The sequence below is a fragment of the Zeugodacus cucurbitae genome, chromosome 3, assembly GCF_028554725.1.
Source record: "Zeugodacus cucurbitae isolate PBARC_wt_2022May chromosome 3, idZeuCucr1.2, whole genome shotgun sequence".
In the NCBI taxonomy this organism is placed as follows: Eukaryota; Metazoa; Arthropoda; class Insecta; order Diptera; family Tephritidae; genus Zeugodacus; species Zeugodacus cucurbitae.
In genome coordinates this window covers 42,344,067-42,361,343 of record NC_071668.1, presented here as the reverse complement: position 1 = coordinate 42,361,343, position 17,277 = coordinate 42,344,067, and the positions used below count along the sequence as shown (strand labels likewise).

Below are 17,277 nucleotides of genomic sequence, written 5' to 3'. Positions count from 1 at the left end.
CGAATCCACCAAAGCGCGCCACTCATTCCTCCTTTTTGCTTTTTGGCGCCAACTGGAAACACCAAGTGAAGCCAGGTCACTTTGCACTTGGTCTTTCCACCGGAGTGGAGGTCGTCCTCTTCCGCGGCTTCCTCCAGCGGGTACTGCATCGAATACTTTCAGAGCTGGAGTGTTTTCTTCCATCCGTACAACATGACCTAGCCAGCGTAGCCGCTGTCTTTTTATTCGCTGAACTATGTCAATGTCGTCGTATAAATCGTACAGCTCATCGTTCCATCGTCTGCGGTATTCGCCGTTGCCAATGTTTAGAGGACCATAAATCTTGCGCAAAACCTTTCTCTCGAAAACCCCAAGAGTCGTCTCATCGGATGTTGTCATCGTCCACGCTTCAGAGCCATACATCAGGACGGGAATAATGAGCGACTTATAGAGTTTGATTTTGGTTCGTCGAGAGAGGACTTTACTTTTCAATTGCCTACTCAGTCCAAAGTAGCACCTGTTGGCAAGAGTGATTCTGCATTGGATTTCAAGGCTGACATTGTTGGTGTTGTTAATGCTGGTTCCCAGATAAACGAAATTATCTACAACTTCAAAGTTATGACTGTCAATGGTGACGTGGGAGCCAAGACGCGAGTGCGCTGACTGTTTGTTTGATGACAGGAGATATTTCGTCTTGTCCTCATTCACCACCAGACCCATACGCTTCGCTTCTTTATCTAGTCTGGAAAACGCAGAACAAACGGCGCGGTTGTTGCTTCCGATGATATCAATATCATCGGCATACGCCAGGAGCTGTACACTCTTGTAGAAGATTGTACCCTCTCTATTTAGTTCTGCAGCTCGTATTATTTTTTCCAGCAATAGATTGAAGATGTCGCACGATAGTGAGTCACCCTGTCTGAAGCCTCGTTTGGTATCGAACGGCTCGGAGAGGTCCTTCCCGATCCTGACGGAGCTTTTGGTGTTGCTCAACGTCAGCTTACATAGCCGTATTAGTTTTGCAGGGATACCAAATTCAGACATCGCGGCATAAAGGCAGCTCCTTTTCGTGCTATCGAAGGCATCTTTAAAATCGATAAAAAGATGGTGAGTATCGATTCTTCTCTCTCGGGTCTTTTCCAAGATTTGGCGCATGGTGAATATCTGGTCCATTGTGGATTTTCCAGGTCTAAAGCCACACTGATAAGGTCCAATCAGTTCGTTGACGGTGGGCTTTAGTCTTTCACACAATACGCTCGACAAAACCTTATATGCGATATTGAGGAGACTTATACCACGGTAGTTGGCGCAGATTGTGGGGTCTCCCTTCTTATGGATTGGGCAGAGCACACTAAGATTCCAATCGTCAGGCATGCTTTCTTCCGACCATATTCTACAAAGAAGCTGATGCATGCACCTTATCAGTTCTTCGCCGCCGTATTTGAATAGCTCGGCCGGTAATCCATCGGCCCCCGCCGCTTTGTTGTTCTTCAAGCGGGTAATTGCTATTCGAATTTCTTCATGGTCGGGTAATGGAACATCTATTCCATCGTCATCGATTGGGGAATCGGGTTCGCCATCTCCTGGTGTTGTACTTTCACTGCCATTGAGCAGGTCGGAGAAGTGTTCCCTCCATAATCCCAGTGTGCTCTGGACATCCGTTACCAGATTACCTTCTCGGTCCCTACGTGATAATGCTCCGGTCTTGAAACCTTCTGTTATTCGCCTCATCTTTTCATAAAATTTTCGAGCATTACCCATGTCGGCCAGCTTTTCAAGCTTTTCATACTCACGCATTTCGGCCTCTTTCTTTTTACGTCTGCAAATGCGTCTCGCTTCCCTCTTCAGTTCTCGATATCTATCCCACCCCGAACGTGTTGTGGTCGATCGCAACGTTGCGAGGTAGGCAGTCTGTTTTCTCTCCACTGCGGAACGACAATTCTCATCGTACCAACTGGTTTTTTGGCGTTGCCGGAGACCAATTGTTTCGGCTGCAGCGGTATGCAATGAGCTTGAGATGCCGTTCCACAGCTCCCTTATATCGAGATGCTGATGAGTGCTCTCAGAGAGCAGGAGTGCAAGTCGAGTAGAAAATCGTTCGGCTGTCGGTTGTGATTGCAGCTTTTCGACGTCGAACCTTCCTTGTGTTTGTTGACGGGCGTTCTTTGCTGCACAGAGGCGAGTGCGTATCTTTGCTGCTACTTGATAATGGTCCGAGTCAATGTTTGGTCCTCGGAGCGTACGCACGTCTAAAACACTGGAGACATGTCTTCCGTCTATCACAACGTGATCGATTTGATTGCGCGTGTTTCGATCAGGGGACAGCCACGTTGCTTGATGAATTTTTTTATTCAGGAATCTGGTACTACAGACAACCATATTTCGGGCCCCAGCGAAGTCGATCAGCCTCAGGCCGTTTGGCGATGTTTCGTCATGGAGGCTGAATTTTTCGACTGTTGTGCCAAAGACACCTTCTTTACCCACCCTGGCGTTAAAATCGCCAAGCAAGATTTTGACATCGTGGCGGGGGCAGCGCTCATAGGTGCGTTCTAGGCGCTCATAGAAAGCATCTTTTGGATAAGAAGAATACCAATGTATTTTATAGATGGGCGAAATCGGACAACTACCACGCCGATAAAATGACAACCGGAAACCTAAAAACTGTTATAACCAATCCATAAGTAAAGTTATGTAAGTAAATTTCAGTACATAGGGCAAAGAAGTGGCATATTTGATGTAAATTGCAGTCAGTTTTAACCAATATTTATCAACTCCTGACAAGATGAAAAGAAATCCCTGGGTGTGAGAGGCCCATCTCCAGGTTTGTCTGTGTGTGAAATATTTTTTGGCTGCAGTCCCTTAGAGAACTCACAGCACACACGTTTACGCTTTTTTTGAATTATTTAACTCAAATCTGACTAAATAATGTCATTCCAAGAACATTCGGCATATTAAATTTTATTGTCTTATTAATTAGTGTAATATGTTTAAAATAGTATCCAAAAATATCAAATCATTCTGAGTAATATTCTAAGACCCTTTTGGATCTTCCGTCCTTCAGGCCACGTACAAATGTAAAACTTTAAACGCATTTATCTCAAAACTAAATTTTTCTGGTCGGTGGACACGATATCTCTAAAAGTTATGAAGCGATTTTGATAAAATTGTGCACACATCTTTGAAATAATATTATCTAGTTAATGAACGAAGGATTTTTTATATTGTTATTATAACTATTTTTTTCGAGCCAAAACTGGACCAAAAAAGTGAGTTTTTTGGATTAAATTCTGTCAAAAAAGCAAGTTTCATTATTTTCTTCGTCTCTTAACTAGGTTATCCATTTACAATCGACATATTTTTGATTTATTGATTTTAGATGAACCAATCATGAGTTATGATGTCCACTTTATAACTTTTTGAATTTTTTTGAAAAAAAAAAAAAATTTACATGGCATAACACGATGAGGAATAGTAAAAAAATGATAACTGCGTTTTTAGTTTTTCGATTTATTTCAAAAACTTCACGCAGAATTTAAATTGAAAATTCGTATGAAAATTTCATACATATGGCAAGAAAAAACACCATATGAGATTATGTTCTTTTCTTTGTGTCTGTTTTGTTTTGCTCTTCTTTCGTTATTCGTCGTATTTTTGCATATGACAAAAATAGATAACGGTAAATTTGAGTAAATGCTTTATGAATGATTGAAACTTCGTATAAGCGTCACGCCAGTTGCCTTTATTTAGCTGTCGGTCTCTCATTCAGTGCGTGGCGGCTGGAGTGAAAGTGTTTTTTTAATTAACAATGTCTTTTAAAAAAAGTGGTGCTGAAGTTTTAAAAAATTGAAAACAATGGGAAAACAATTTAATAACATTTGAAAAATCTAAGAATAAGAGAAGAGAAATCAATAACATTGAAAACCCCTTGAGTGAATTGTGTAAGATTCCAAAACAGACCGTGATTATAGGAAGGTATAATGAATGAATTAAAAACGGAGAAATTGAAAAAGAAAAGATGCCAGATTATTTCAAACGAAATGATTGCCTTGTGGTCGAAACTAAACTTTCCGAGCATAACACGTATAGCTGCACAACGGAAGATAACAGAAGTTTTAAATGATTATTCAACATTTTTAAAATTCCCGGATGGCAGAAATGTTACAATGGCGTTCAACAAGTTATGTGATATAACTGATTTAAAAGGTGTCTGGCTAGGAACTGAGGACAAAATGTTGTATGAACTCCAAACATCTGCAAATGGAGAAGTTGGGTACACAACAGCTACAGCAGTTTGTGTGCATCCCTCCAAAGCTGCCCTTTTAAGAAAAAATGTTCAAAGCACCTCGTGTTTAAATAAAGTGGCGCTCAACACTTCAACATCATCAGCTGAATCTGTCAAGCAATCACATTCTCCACCTGTTGGTGAATATAAAGCTCCTCTTCAAAGAAAAAGAAATGCGAAGTGTTCAACAAAAGCAGCAGTGACAATGGTAACAACAGCCCATGTAAGCACCAAAAATGCCGCTAAAATATGCAATGAATTGTCCAAAGAAGGAATAAATATAGCAACACCAACACAAGCAGGTATTCACAAAGCGATGATTAAAGCAGCGCTGAACTTGGAAAAAAATTATAAGAATTCCTTAAGAGATGACATTTGGTGCATTCATTTCGACGGCAAGAAATTTGGGAAGAAAGAAGTGCAGGTCGTGGTGTTAACAAATGAAACTAAGGAAGTAAGAGTAGCGGCAATGGTTCTTGAAAACGGGAAAAGTTTGTCAATTTTTGAAGGTTTCTATTTAATAATATATTTTTAGAGCAATAATTAACTTTCTATAACTTTTTTAAGGAATAAGGAATGTATTGGATAAATTTAACCTTTGGAATTCCATTAAAATGATTGTTAGTGACACAACAAACGTTAATACAGGGGTTAAAAGTGGAGTTGTTCGTTTACTGCAGAATTGTTTTCAGGAAAAACATTTGTCCACACCGCAGTATATTGGATGCCAACATCATGTATTAGATTTAATTTTGAAGCATGTGATGAATGAAGTACTAGGTGGAAAGTCGACATCGCCAAACATCAGTTATGACATATTTACCGAATTGTATTTGTCTTGTACTTAAATTAGTCTTATTGCTTCTAAATCAAAATTTCTTCTTCTTCTTCGCATATAACATATGAATTTATCCAATTTAAATTTTGCGTGAAGTTTTTGAAATAAATCGAAAAACTAAAAACGCAGTTATCATTTTTTTACTACTCCTCATGGCATGTAAAGTAGGTGTTACAAAAATAGACTAATGTCCACCGCAAGACCTTTTTTTGGACACTACATGGCTGAGTTTTCGGAATTTTTAAATAAAAATTTCACAAAATACTGTTTAAACATGTATTTTTAATACGCTGAAATTTTTAAATGAAAAATATAATTGATGTTAAAAAAAAAACAGTTTAAAAATACCCTTGTTTTTAGCCTCTGAAACCCACCTAACCCCTTAATATAAGTTTTGCTTAGTAAAAGGTCCTTTATGGCAAAACAACTTTTCATTCCCGTCTCAACCAATCTTCTTTGCATGGTACCTGATAAGATGTTTCAGTTATTTCACTAACCGAATTTCGTCATGGAGGCTGAACTTTCCGACTGTTGTGCCAAAGACACCTTCTTTACCCACCCTGGCGTTAAAATCGCCAAGCAAGATTTTGACATCGTGGCGGGGGCAGCGCTCATAGGTGCGTTCTAGGCGCTCATAGAAAGCATCTTTTGGATAAGAAGAATACCAATGTATTTTATAGATGGGCGAAATCGGACAACTACCACGCCGATAAAATGACAACCGGAAACCTAAAAACTGTTATAACTAATCCATAAGTAAAGTTATGTAAGTAAATTTCAGTACATAGGGCAAAGAAGTGGCATATTTGATGTAAATTGCAGTCAGTTTTAACCAATATTTATCAACTCCTGACAAGATGAAAAGAAATCCCTGGGTGTGAGAGGCCCATCTCCAGGTTTGTCTGTGTGTGAAATATTTTTTGGCTGCAGTCCCTTAGAGAACTCACAGCACACACGTTTACGCTTTTTTTGAATTATTTAACTCAAATCTGACTAAATAATGTCATTCCAAGAACATTCGGCATATTAAATTTTATTGTCTTATTAATTAGTGTAATATGTTTAAAATAGTATCCAAAAATATCAAATCATTCTGAGTAATATTCTAAGACCCTTTTGGATCTTCCGTCCTTCAGGCCACGTACAAATGTAAAACTTTAAACGCATTTATCTCAAAACTAAATTTTTCTGGTCGGTGGACACGATATCTCTAAAAGTTATGAAGCGATTTTGATAAAATTGTGCACACATCTTTGAAATAATATTATCTAGTTAATGAACGAAGGATTTTTTATATTGTTATTATAACTATTTTTTTCGAGCCAAAACTGGACCAAAAAAGTGAGTTTTTTGGATTAAATTCTGTCAAAAAAGCAAGTTTCATTATTTTCTTCGTCTCTTAACTAGGTTATCCATTTACAATCGACATATTTTTGATTTATTGATTTTAGATGAACCAATCATGAGTTATGATGTCCACTTTATAACTTTTTGAATTTTTTTGAAAAAAAAAAAAAATTTACATGGCATAACACGATGAGGAATAGTAAAAAAATGATAACTGCGTTTTTAGTTTTTCGATTTATTTCAAAAACTTCACGCAGAATTTAAATTGAAAATTCGTATGAAAATTTCATACATATGGCAAGAAAAAACACCATATGAGATTATGTTCTTTTCTTTGTGTCTGTTTTGTTTTGCTCTTTCGTTATTCGTCGTATTTTTGCATATGACAAAAATAGATAACGGTAAATTTGAGTAAATGCTTTATGAATGATTGAAACTTCGTATAAGCGTCACGCCAGTTGCCTTTATTTAGCTGTCGGTCTCTCATTCAGTGCGTGGCGGCTGGAGTGAAAGTGTTTTTTTAATTAACAATGTCTTTTAAAAAAAGTGGTGCTGAAGTTTTAAAAAATTGAAAACAATGGGAAAACAATTTAATAACATTTGAAAAATCTAAGAATAAGAGAAGAGAAATCAATAACATTGAAAACCCCTTGAGTGAATTGTGTAAGATTCCAAAACAGACCGTGATTATAGGAAGGTATAATGAATGTATTAAAAACGGAGAAATTGAAAAAGAAAAGATGCCAGATTATTTCAAACGAAATGATTGCCTTGTGGTCGAAACTAAACTTTCCGAGCATAACACGTATAGCTGCACAACGGAAGATAACAGAAGTTTTAAATGATTATTCAACATTTTTAAAATTCCCGGATGGCAGAAATGTTACAATGGCGTTCAACAAGTTATGTGATATAACTGATTTAAAAGGTGTCTGGCTAGGAACTGAGGACAAAAAGTTGTATGAACTCCAAACATCTGCAAATGGAGAAGTTGGGTACACAACAGCTACAGCAGTTTGTGTGCATCCCTCCAAAGCTGCCCTTTTAAGAAAAAATGTTCAAAGCACCTCGTGTTTAAATAAAGTGGCGCTCAACACTTCAACATCATCAGCTGAATCTGTCAAGCAATCACATTCTCCACCTGTTGGTGAATATAAAGCTCCTCTTCAAAGAAAAAGAAATGCGAAGTGTTCAACAAAAGCAGCAGTGACAATGGTAACAACAGCCCATGTAAGCACCAAAAATGCCGCTAAAATATGCAATGAATTGTCCAAAGAAGGAATAAATATAGCAACACCAACACAAGCAGGTATTCACAAAGCGATGATTAAAGCAGCGCTGAACTTGGAAAAAAATTATAAGAATTCCTTAAGAGATGACATTTGGTGCATTCATTTCGACGGCAAGAAATTTGGGAAGAAAGAAGTGCAGGTCGTGGTGTTAACAAATGAAACTAAGGAAGTAAGAGTAGCGGCAATGGTTCTTGAAAACGGGAAAAGTTTGTCAATTTTTGAAGGTTTCTATTTAATAATATATTTTTAGAGCAATAATTAACTTTCTATAACTTTTTTAAGGAATAAGGAATGTATTGGATAAATTTAACCTTTGGAATTCCATTAAAATGATTGTTAGTGACACAACAAACGTTAATACAGGGGTTAAAAGTGGAGTTGTTCGTTTACTGCAGAATTGTTTTCAGGAAAAACATTTGTCCACACCGCAGTATATTGGATGCCAACATCATGTATTAGATTTAATTTTGAAGCATGTGATGAATGAAGTACTAGGTGGAAAGTCGACATCGCCAAACATCAGTTATGACATATTTACCGAATTGTATTTGTCTTGTACTTAAATTAGTCTTATTGCTTCTAAATCAAAATTTGTCTTCTTCTTCTTCGCATATAACATATGAATTTATCCAATTTAAATTTTGCGTGAAGTTTTTGAAATAAATCGAAAAACTAAAAACGCAGTTATCATTTTTTTACTACTCCTCATGGCATGTAAAGTAGGTGTTACAAAAATAGACTAATGTCCACCGCAAGACCTTTTTTTGGACACTACATGGCTGAGTTTTCGGAATTTTTAAATAAAAATTTCACAAAATGCTGTTTAAACATGTATTTTTAATACGCTGAAATTTTTAAATGAAAAATATGATTGATGTTAAAAAAAAAAAAACAATTTAAAAATACCCTTGTTTTTAGCCTCTGAAACCCACCTAACCCCTTAATATAAGTTTTGCCTAGTAAAAGGTCCTTTATGGCAAAACAACTTTTCATTCCCGTCTCAACCAATCTTCTTTGCATGGTACCTGATAAGATGTTTCAGTTATTTCACTAACCGAATTTAATGGATATTTTTTGGCTTTCACTGCAATTTTTCGATCATCCCGAATAAGTGTTTTCCGTTTCCGTCCACATAATTTTTTTTTAACTTTGTGTTCCTAACGATTTATTATATTATTCCTAGCTCCAGAGATTTAATTCCCATGTATTTTTTAGCCAATATTCATATTTTGCTCCCCTAGCAAGATTTTACGCCAATAAATCCGGCAAGCATAAAGTTCTCGTTTTTTTTTAAGTCGTTATGAGTATAATATAAAAAATAATTCTAAGAATGAAAGTTTACGCGTTTTTGCCGGGTATCTTTACTTTCATGGTCACCTACATAGTTACAATTCCTGTCGTGCCGACGACTGATTTAAATTTTTAAATATTTTCAGCAAACAACAACCTTGGACGAGGTAGATGTGACAGTTTTCCTACAAGAACTAGAGAGTCAAATGATAATGTAAATCAAAGTTTTAAATCATCACATATTCAAAATGTTCCTTGTGCTGTGACGCACCGTCCTTTAGCACTTTCCCGGCACAGTACCAGTCCACCAATACCTACTTCATTTGGTAGCACTGAAAGAAAAGAAACGGTGAAATCCGATGATCAAGAAGAAACTGGAAATTATTTGCCATTTCGATTCAAGTAAGTATTAAAATAATAAGTACGGACAATATATGGGATTGTTAAGGTGTTACACTAGACTAGAGCCTTGAAAACAGGCCTAACTTTAACAATTTAGGGGAAACTTTAGTGTACCATCCCACGATTTCAGGGTTAAAATGGGTATGGTTGGATAGAGGCGATTCTCCAGATTAAGAATTTCATTTCGATTCGTTTTCAAAATTTGTACATATTGCTCATTTACATGAATATGAGTATGCAGAAAAGAGCGCAATTTCATGGTCCATATTGTATAAAAATTTCATTCTGATGCGTAGAAAAATAAAGCGTGAAATAAGAATGTGCCATTATTAAATTATTTTTTAGCCAAAACAACGGCACATTTCAGTGGTGCCAGAGGCATGTTTTTCCAGAAAGAACGACATATTTTGTGTTGGAACGATATTTTTGAAAAGGGAATTTAATTTTTCATGTTGCTTTTTTCAGCAATAATGACACATTTAACTTATGTCTGCGAAATGTATTTACATTTTTCACAAAGAACGACATAATTCAAAAGGTGTCACGTTTATGCCCATCGGCAAAGCTTCAGTACACTTTTTTAAGTCCACTTATGCTCATAATTTTATTAATTATATTACATGCCACTAATTTTTACAATACACTTATGGCATTTTTCTATATTTGCTAAATAAGAGACAATTGAAAACTTTAAACAGCTCTCCTGAAAAATCGACTTTTTATATAATATCTCGAAAACTATAAGTTTCGGGCAACCCTGAAATTGTGGGATAGTATACTAAAGCAAACCCACAATTTAATCTGAGAGTAACGAAAAAAGAATGGAATTTCTCCCAGGTTTTATAATTTTTTTTTTTTTATATTGACATTTTGATACAAAATGCCAGCTAATGGGCCAATACTCCTATTCACCTCTTTCAAGAGGTCCTCTACGGGCAACGCTTATTCTACGAACTTGTGTTATCTTAAATAAAATAAAATAATGATCAATATACATTAGATTTGCTATTAAAGTATGTACATACATATATATGCTGTTAGCTTTACATTAGTTTTTTGCATATTAACTGATATATACGGTGTAAAGTCCACCGGAAATTTGAAAATCCGTATATGAGGTATATTGTAAGGACACGTCTCTTTTTATTCTCCGAATAATATCTAAGATATTTACTGGTAACTAGGATAAAAAATTAGCAAAAATTACCGATGTTCGATATCTGTTGCCTTGAAATTACTGCATTTTTAGTGTGACCCGTCTTAAAATCATCGAAATCGGACTATAACTTTTCATGGCCTAAAATATCGACCATGAAGTCCTCAGTGATATTCTACAGAAATTAAAGGGGCATGTGTGCCTTATAATAGTGTTCCTCTGTGTAAAAAAATGGCAAAATCTCCATATACCTGAATATAGGGAACAAATTGTGTTATTTTTTTTAAATATTGAATAAATAAATTACGGAAGTATAAAATATTCGATTACACCCGAACTTGATTGTTTATTTAACTGATTGTTTTATTAGTTTTTGAAATTGTCAGTTACAACTTTTGATAAATTTTTTTTCGGATAGATACTGTATGGTTATTGACTACATTGGTTTTAGTTTTCAACATTGCAAATCTGGTCACCCCATCATTGGAAATTAATAGCGTAACAGTAAAAATATATAAGTCTATTAATTATTTATAATTAGTTATTTTTTAAATAAACAGAAATATTACATTCACTCATTTATCAATCTCCTTGTTAAATATTAAATTGTTAGTATTAAATACTATTTTCTGATGTCGACAAAGTTTTAAGTTTAAAAAATTTTAACAATATATTTATTTTTAGGTTTTTTCTTTATGTAAATAAAAAAATTGTTTACATACATGTCCTTACAAAGGTGTGAATTTAATTTATATATTGTTATTGTAGGTCTGCAGAGAGAGCCATCCCAGAAGAAAATTCAGAAGACTTGGTAAATTCTGACAGTGAGTGACGCATATTATATTTTTTGTTTGAAGATATGTTGAAATACTAATTCTTTCTAAATTCACACAGGCATTAACTTTCAAAAAGATTTGTATATCTCCATGGCTCCAGTGGTAAAACAATTGGATTCAGTCGGAAACAATAAGGCTCAACAGGATAGGCAATTTGATTTAGGGGATGGATTTTCGTCTTGTAACAATTCTCAAAATTCCATCATAACAGCTGATTTGGCTCCCAAAATGCATGGAATTATTATTTCATCTGGAAAGCTCAGCGATTTTGAAAAGTAAGTACATTTTTTTTTTCAAAGCTTAATTTGGATGTACAGTCGACTCTCGTTAATTCGAAACTCGAGGGACTCTTGAAATATTACGAATTATCGAGCGTCTGAAATATCAAATGGTTCGAAAATTCTGAGAGAAAATAAATAAAACTTCGAATTACTATGTGTTGGTTAATTTTTATTTATTAATATAAAAATGACAAGAATTAAGAGGCACATTCGTGTACATATATGTATTCGTAATGTGAATTAATTAATCTTTCGAAAGAACTTTGTTATACTGGTTAAATAAAATATGCTATAAATAGTTTCTCACCATTCAAAGCGGCAGGTCCAGACGGGATTATGCCCATAATGCTGCAAAAACTGGAAGAACCAATAAGTCAAAGGCTTGAAAACATATACAAGGCAAGTATTCAACTGTCTTACATCCCAAGAAGTTGGAAAAGAACTAAAGTGGTGTTCCTATCAAAACCAGGCAGAAGAACACATGAAAATGCTAAGGATTTTAGACCCATAAGCCTCACATCCTTCATGCTTAAGGTACTAGAAAGGCTAATGGATATACATATAAGATCAAGCATGGAAGGAACGTTATCCAAGTCCCAACATGCATACATAAAAGGTCGATCGACCGAAACTGCCCTTCATGAGGTGATAAACGTAATTGAAAAATCACTACATTACAAACAATATACTATGGCTGCATTTCTCGATATAGAGGGAGCCTTTAATAACATAGAAGTAAGCACGATCATTAATTCTCTGACGCATGGCGGTATAGAAGATAAGATTTAGTAGGGAACTCGTGATAACTTTGAATTATAGAGAGGTTCGAATTATCGCAGGTTTGAATTAACGAGAGTCGACTGTATTATATGAATCTGCATACCATGCAATTTATTAGCTTTAAATATATCGTTTTTATTTACGTACAGAGGTAGTCAAAATTATTTATACAACGAACTTTTACAATTCTTTAACATTTCTTAGAAATAGACTTTCTTCGTTGTTGTTATTACTGTAGTGTAAAAAGTGATATGTTGTTGTAAACCTTGATCTGTGACTAAGCGGCCGAAGTTAATTTGGTAAAGGTAACGGTACATTTTACAGAAAACAAGGCAAATGATATGACTACTAGCAGTAGTCGAAAGTATTTACACATTTTTTAGTGCGTCAAAAATAGTTACACAAAACCTAAAATTTATTATCCTGCTTTTAGTTAATTATAACTTCTAAATTTTAATGTTTAGCCTAACTGGCTGTTTTAAGATTTGTAAATTAATGAAGGTTACCTTTCATATGGCATCAATAGCAACCTATCCTAATTGTGCGCAAAGTCAATTAAACTGTTAATTTAGACAAAATTTCGGTAATTTCAGTGTCTTCGGTCATTATCAATTGCCCTCTGAAATTTGCCGAAGGCCCAAACTCAATTCAATAAAGTTCAGGTCGGGAATCTGCGGTGGCCAGCTTCATTTGCATCAGTAGTAGTAAGGAAAACATCGGCAAAAAATATTCGTGTCACATCCGAATCAGATATTTTCCAAACTAACTTCGGCAGCTTAAGGAAAAAAGTTTACAACAACCCGGAATTTTGTTTCTGTGGTATTTATAAAAAACGTCCAGTGTGTAAATATTTGTATATTGTTCCTCAGTTCCTCTGTATATTTATTTTTCTTGCTTAAAAAGTGTTTTCGACTTACAGTTTAAAGGTGCAGGTTTCTTTAAGTATCTCATACCAAGGAGATATGTTTGGGGTCTTTATCTTGCTGATATATTCAACGCATATCGTTGTACCGCTGTCATGGTATTAGTTGTTCTTCAAGACCTACTCCATTCCAATAAAATCATGATTAAGCCATAACATTCCCATCTCTATGTTTCGCAGTTTGTGAATGGGACGTGAAACTTCTTTTCTGTGGGACGGCGCACATTTCTTTCACAATCGTTCCCAAACAAATTTACTATTGTTTCGTCGCTCGATAGGAATTTCGTCACAGTAGCTTAGACTTTTACAAAAGCCTACAATTTGTTAGACCACTAACTACATTACCAATTTCTGTATGATACTTATATATATATATATTTGGCGTAGGAACCGCTTTAAGCGATTATAGCCGAATCCACCAGAGCGCGCCACTCATTCCTCCTTTTTGTTTTTTGGCGCCAACTGGAAACACCAAGTGAAGCCAGGTTACTTTGCACTTGGTCTTTCCACCGGAGTGGAGGTCGTCCTCTTCCGCGGCTTCCTCCAGCGGGTACTGCATCGAATACTTTCAGAGCTGGAGTGTTTTCTTCCATCCGTACAACATGGCCTAGCCAGCGTAGCCGCTGTCTTTTTATTCGCTGAACTATGTCAATGTCGTCGTATAAATCGTACAGCTCATCGTTCCATCGTCTGCGGTATTCGCCGTTGCCAATGTTTAGAGGACCATAAATCTTGCGCAAAACCTTTCTCTCGAAAACCCCAAGAGTCGTCTCATCGGATGTTGTCATCGTCCACGCTTCAGCGCCATACATCAGGACGGGAATAATGAGCGACTTATAGAGTTTGATTTTGGTTCGTCGAGAGAGGACTTTACTTTTCAATTGCCTACTCAGTCCAAAGTAGCACCTGTTGGCAAGAGTGATTCTGCGTTGGATTTCAAGGCTGACATTGTTGGTGTTGTTAATGCTGGTTCCCAGATAAACGAAATTATCTACAACTTCAAAGTTATGACTGTCAACAGTGACGTGGGAGCCAAGACGCGAGTGCGCTGACTGTTTGTTTGATGACAGGAGATATTTCGTCTTGTCCTCATTCACCACCAGACCCATACGCTTCGCTTCTTTATCTAGTCTGGAAAACGCTGAACAAACGGCGCGGTTGTTGCTTCCGATGATATCAATATCATCGGCATACGCCAGGAGCTGTACACTCTTGTAGAAGATTGTACCCTCTCTATTTAGTTCTGCAGCTCGTATTATTTTTTCCAGCAATAGATTGAAGATGTCGCACGATAGTGAGTCACCCTGTCTGAAGCCTCGTTTGGTATCGAACGGCTCGGAGAGGTCCTTCCCGATCCTGACGGAGCTTTTGGTGTTGCTCAACGTCAGCTTACATAGCCGTATTAGTTTTGCAGGGATACCAAATTCAGACATCGCGGCATAAAGGCAGCACCTTTTCGTGCTAACGAAGGCAGCTTTAAAATCGATAAAAAGATAGTGAGTATCGATTCTTCTCTCTCGGGTCTTTTCCAAGATTTAGCGCATGGTGAATATCTGGTCCATTGTGGATTTTCCAGGTCTAAAGCCACACTGATAAGGTCCAATCAGTTCGTTGACGGTGGGCTTTAGTCTTTCACACAATACGCTCGACAAAACCTTATATGCGATATTGAGGAGACTTATACCACGGTAGTTGGCGCAGATTGTGGGGTCTCCCTTCTTATGGATTGGGCAGAGCACACTAAGATTCCAATCGTCAGGCATGCTTTCTTCCGACCATATTCTACAAAGAAGCTGATGCATGCACCTTATCAGTTCTTCGCCGCCGTATTTGAATAGCTCGGCCGGTAATCCATCGGCCCCGCCGCTTTGTTGTTCTTCAAGCGGGTAATTGCTATTCGAATTTCTTCATGGTCGGGTAATGGAACATATATTCCATCGTCATCGATTGGGGAATCGGGTTCGCCATCTCCTGGTGTTGTACTTTCACTGCCATTGAGCAGGTCGGAGAAGTGTTCCCTCCATAATCCCAGTGTGTTCTGGACATCCGTTACCAGATTACCTTCTCGGTCCCTACATGATAATGCTCCGGTCTTGAAACCTTCTGTTAATCGCCTCATATTTTCATAAAATTTTCGAGCATTACCCATGTCGGCCAGCTTTTCAAGCTTTTCATACTCACGCATTTCGGCCTCTTTCTTTTTACGTCTGCAAACGCATTTCGGCCTCTTTCTTTTTACGTCTGCAAATGCGTCTCGCTTCCCTCTTCAGTTCTCGATATCTATCCCACCCCGAACGTGTTGTGGTCGATCGCAACGTTGCGAGGTAGGCAGTCTGTTTTCTCTCCACTGCGGAACGACAATTCTCTTCGTACTAACTGGTTTTTTGGCGTTGCCGGAGACCAATTGTTTCGGCTGCAGCGGTATGCAATGAGTTTGAGATGCCGTTCCACAGCTCCCTTATATCGAGATGCTGATGAGTGCTCTCAGAGAGCAGGCTTAGCTTTTTTTAATATTTCAACTGGTTGGTCGAAAACTTTTAACATTTTATCCCAGCAAGAGCCAAATTTTCGATGACTGTCGGGAGATTTTGTTGTAAAATGGTCTAAAAATGCTCCTTTCTCATGATTCTATCAATGCGTATCAGACGACCTACACAATTTCCATGATTAACCCGCCACCGTAAATTTCTGTTTGGGAAACATCGTTTGGTTTAATCGTATTTAGGTCTCGTGTATAGTACTGGAAACGGCGATCAGACTAATAAAGATTTATTTTCGTCTCATCAGACCATTTTACATTTAAAATAAAAAACAAAGTGAATATTTTTATATTTAAAATTTTTTTTTTGTTTTTAACTTCCCATATCCCAATCTTCTTCAGTCCAATACACATGGGTTTCAACAAAATCGCGCCGCAGCCGCACATGCATTTTTATCAATTTTGTTTTTTTTTTCTTTTCAGGTGATTTAGAAACAAGTTTTTTTGTTTTAAATCGACGCGCTGTTCACTCGCAAGCTTTGATATTTAGCACATTAAGTGCTGCCGCAGGTAGTACCGCGATGTTCGAAGAGACCAGTTCGGCGAGATGGCGGCAATAAATTTTTTTGGGCAGACAACCTTTGTTGTTCTACGTGATTTTCAAATATGTTTTTTAACCTGTGCGCGGTCATATGGATAACTTTTCATTAATTTGCTCATTTACGCACAGATTTAACCGTCTATTATAATTTTAAATTTTCTAGGTATTTGGCACTTGGTGCATGGTTACGTCTGATACTTAAGAACTCAACTATCACTTAACAATTAAAAAATTCCCACCTGCTTATCACAATTACAAAAAATAGCGGTAAGAAAATCTCACATTTACAGTAGTTTATTGTTGTTGGATGTTCACATACCATAGGATGGGTCCCTGTTCTTGTTTTTCAAAAGTTTCAGCCAATTTATCATACAATTGGCCAACTTTTACAGTACTGAAATGTTAAAATCGCCCATTCCTCATCAACCGCTTGTTTTAGCTGTCATACTGCTGTGTTCAGCTAAAAAAATGTTGCGGAAAGTATGTCCCATTAATTCTGTAATGAATTCAGATCTACACTTAATGACGGACGCCGAAGTTTGGGAAGATTACGTTACTCAAAAAAGGCTTTAGTATACCCTGTGACGCGTTATCCTGCTGGAACCCAGTTGTCGCCATGATATGCCTTAACAAACGTGATATGTTCACTGTCCAGGAGTTCCATATATACTGTGGGGAGCAAAAGTGATTCCACGATCAACATTTTCAAGTTTGAGCGCGCATAAAAAATAAACGAATGAAGTAAATGACAAAAACTTTTTTTCTTGAATTTCTAGTTTATTTGTAACAATT

At 36.8% G+C, this 17,277-nt stretch overlaps 3 protein-coding genes across 6 annotated transcripts in view; all 3 read left to right on the top strand.

Moving 5' to 3' along the window:
- The window catches only part of LOC105220094 (insulin receptor substrate 1), a 43,034-nt gene that overhangs the window by 16,965 nt on the left and 8,792 nt on the right, over positions 1 to 17,277 (top strand). For 3 of the 4 annotated variants that reach the window (XM_054227972.1, XM_054227973.1, XM_054227971.1), the window contains 3 exons: positions 9,175 to 9,430; positions 11,355 to 11,410; positions 11,481 to 11,697. In XM_054227972.1, coding sequence (XP_054083947.1) covers positions 9,175 to 9,430; positions 11,355 to 11,410; positions 11,481 to 11,697 — 529 coding nt within the window. Of the gene's footprint in view, positions 1 to 9,174; positions 9,431 to 11,354; positions 11,411 to 11,480; positions 11,698 to 16,367; positions 17,241 to 17,277 lie in introns of those variants that run through there. The other variant, XM_054227974.1, reaches the window with a different exon arrangement.
- On the top strand, positions 3,957 to 5,109 carry LOC128920523 (uncharacterized). The gene is made up of 2 exons (XM_054227977.1): positions 3,957 to 4,770; positions 4,829 to 5,109. The coding sequence occupies exons 1-2, from the start codon at positions 3,957 to 3,959 to the stop codon at positions 5,107 to 5,109; spliced, it is 1,095 nt and encodes a 364-aa protein (XP_054083952.1).
- LOC128920524 (uncharacterized) lies at positions 7,149 to 8,301 on the top strand. The gene is made up of 2 exons (XM_054227978.1): positions 7,149 to 7,962; positions 8,021 to 8,301. Exons 1-2 carry the CDS (start codon positions 7,149 to 7,151, stop codon positions 8,299 to 8,301), a joined length of 1,095 nt encoding a protein of 364 aa, XP_054083953.1.

Coding starts and splice junctions, on each gene's coding strand:
- LOC128920523 (XM_054227977.1), top strand. CDS start 3,957: ATGAATGAATTAAAAACGGAGAAATTGAAAAAGAAAAGATGCCAGATT. Junction 4,771..4,828: donor AAGTTTGTCAATTTTTGAAG/GTTTCTATTTAA, acceptor AACTTTTTTAAG/GAATAAGGAATGTATTGGAT.
- LOC128920524 (XM_054227978.1), top strand. CDS start 7,149: ATGAATGTATTAAAAACGGAGAAATTGAAAAAGAAAAGATGCCAGATT. Junction 7,963..8,020: donor AAGTTTGTCAATTTTTGAAG/GTTTCTATTTAA, acceptor AACTTTTTTAAG/GAATAAGGAATGTATTGGAT.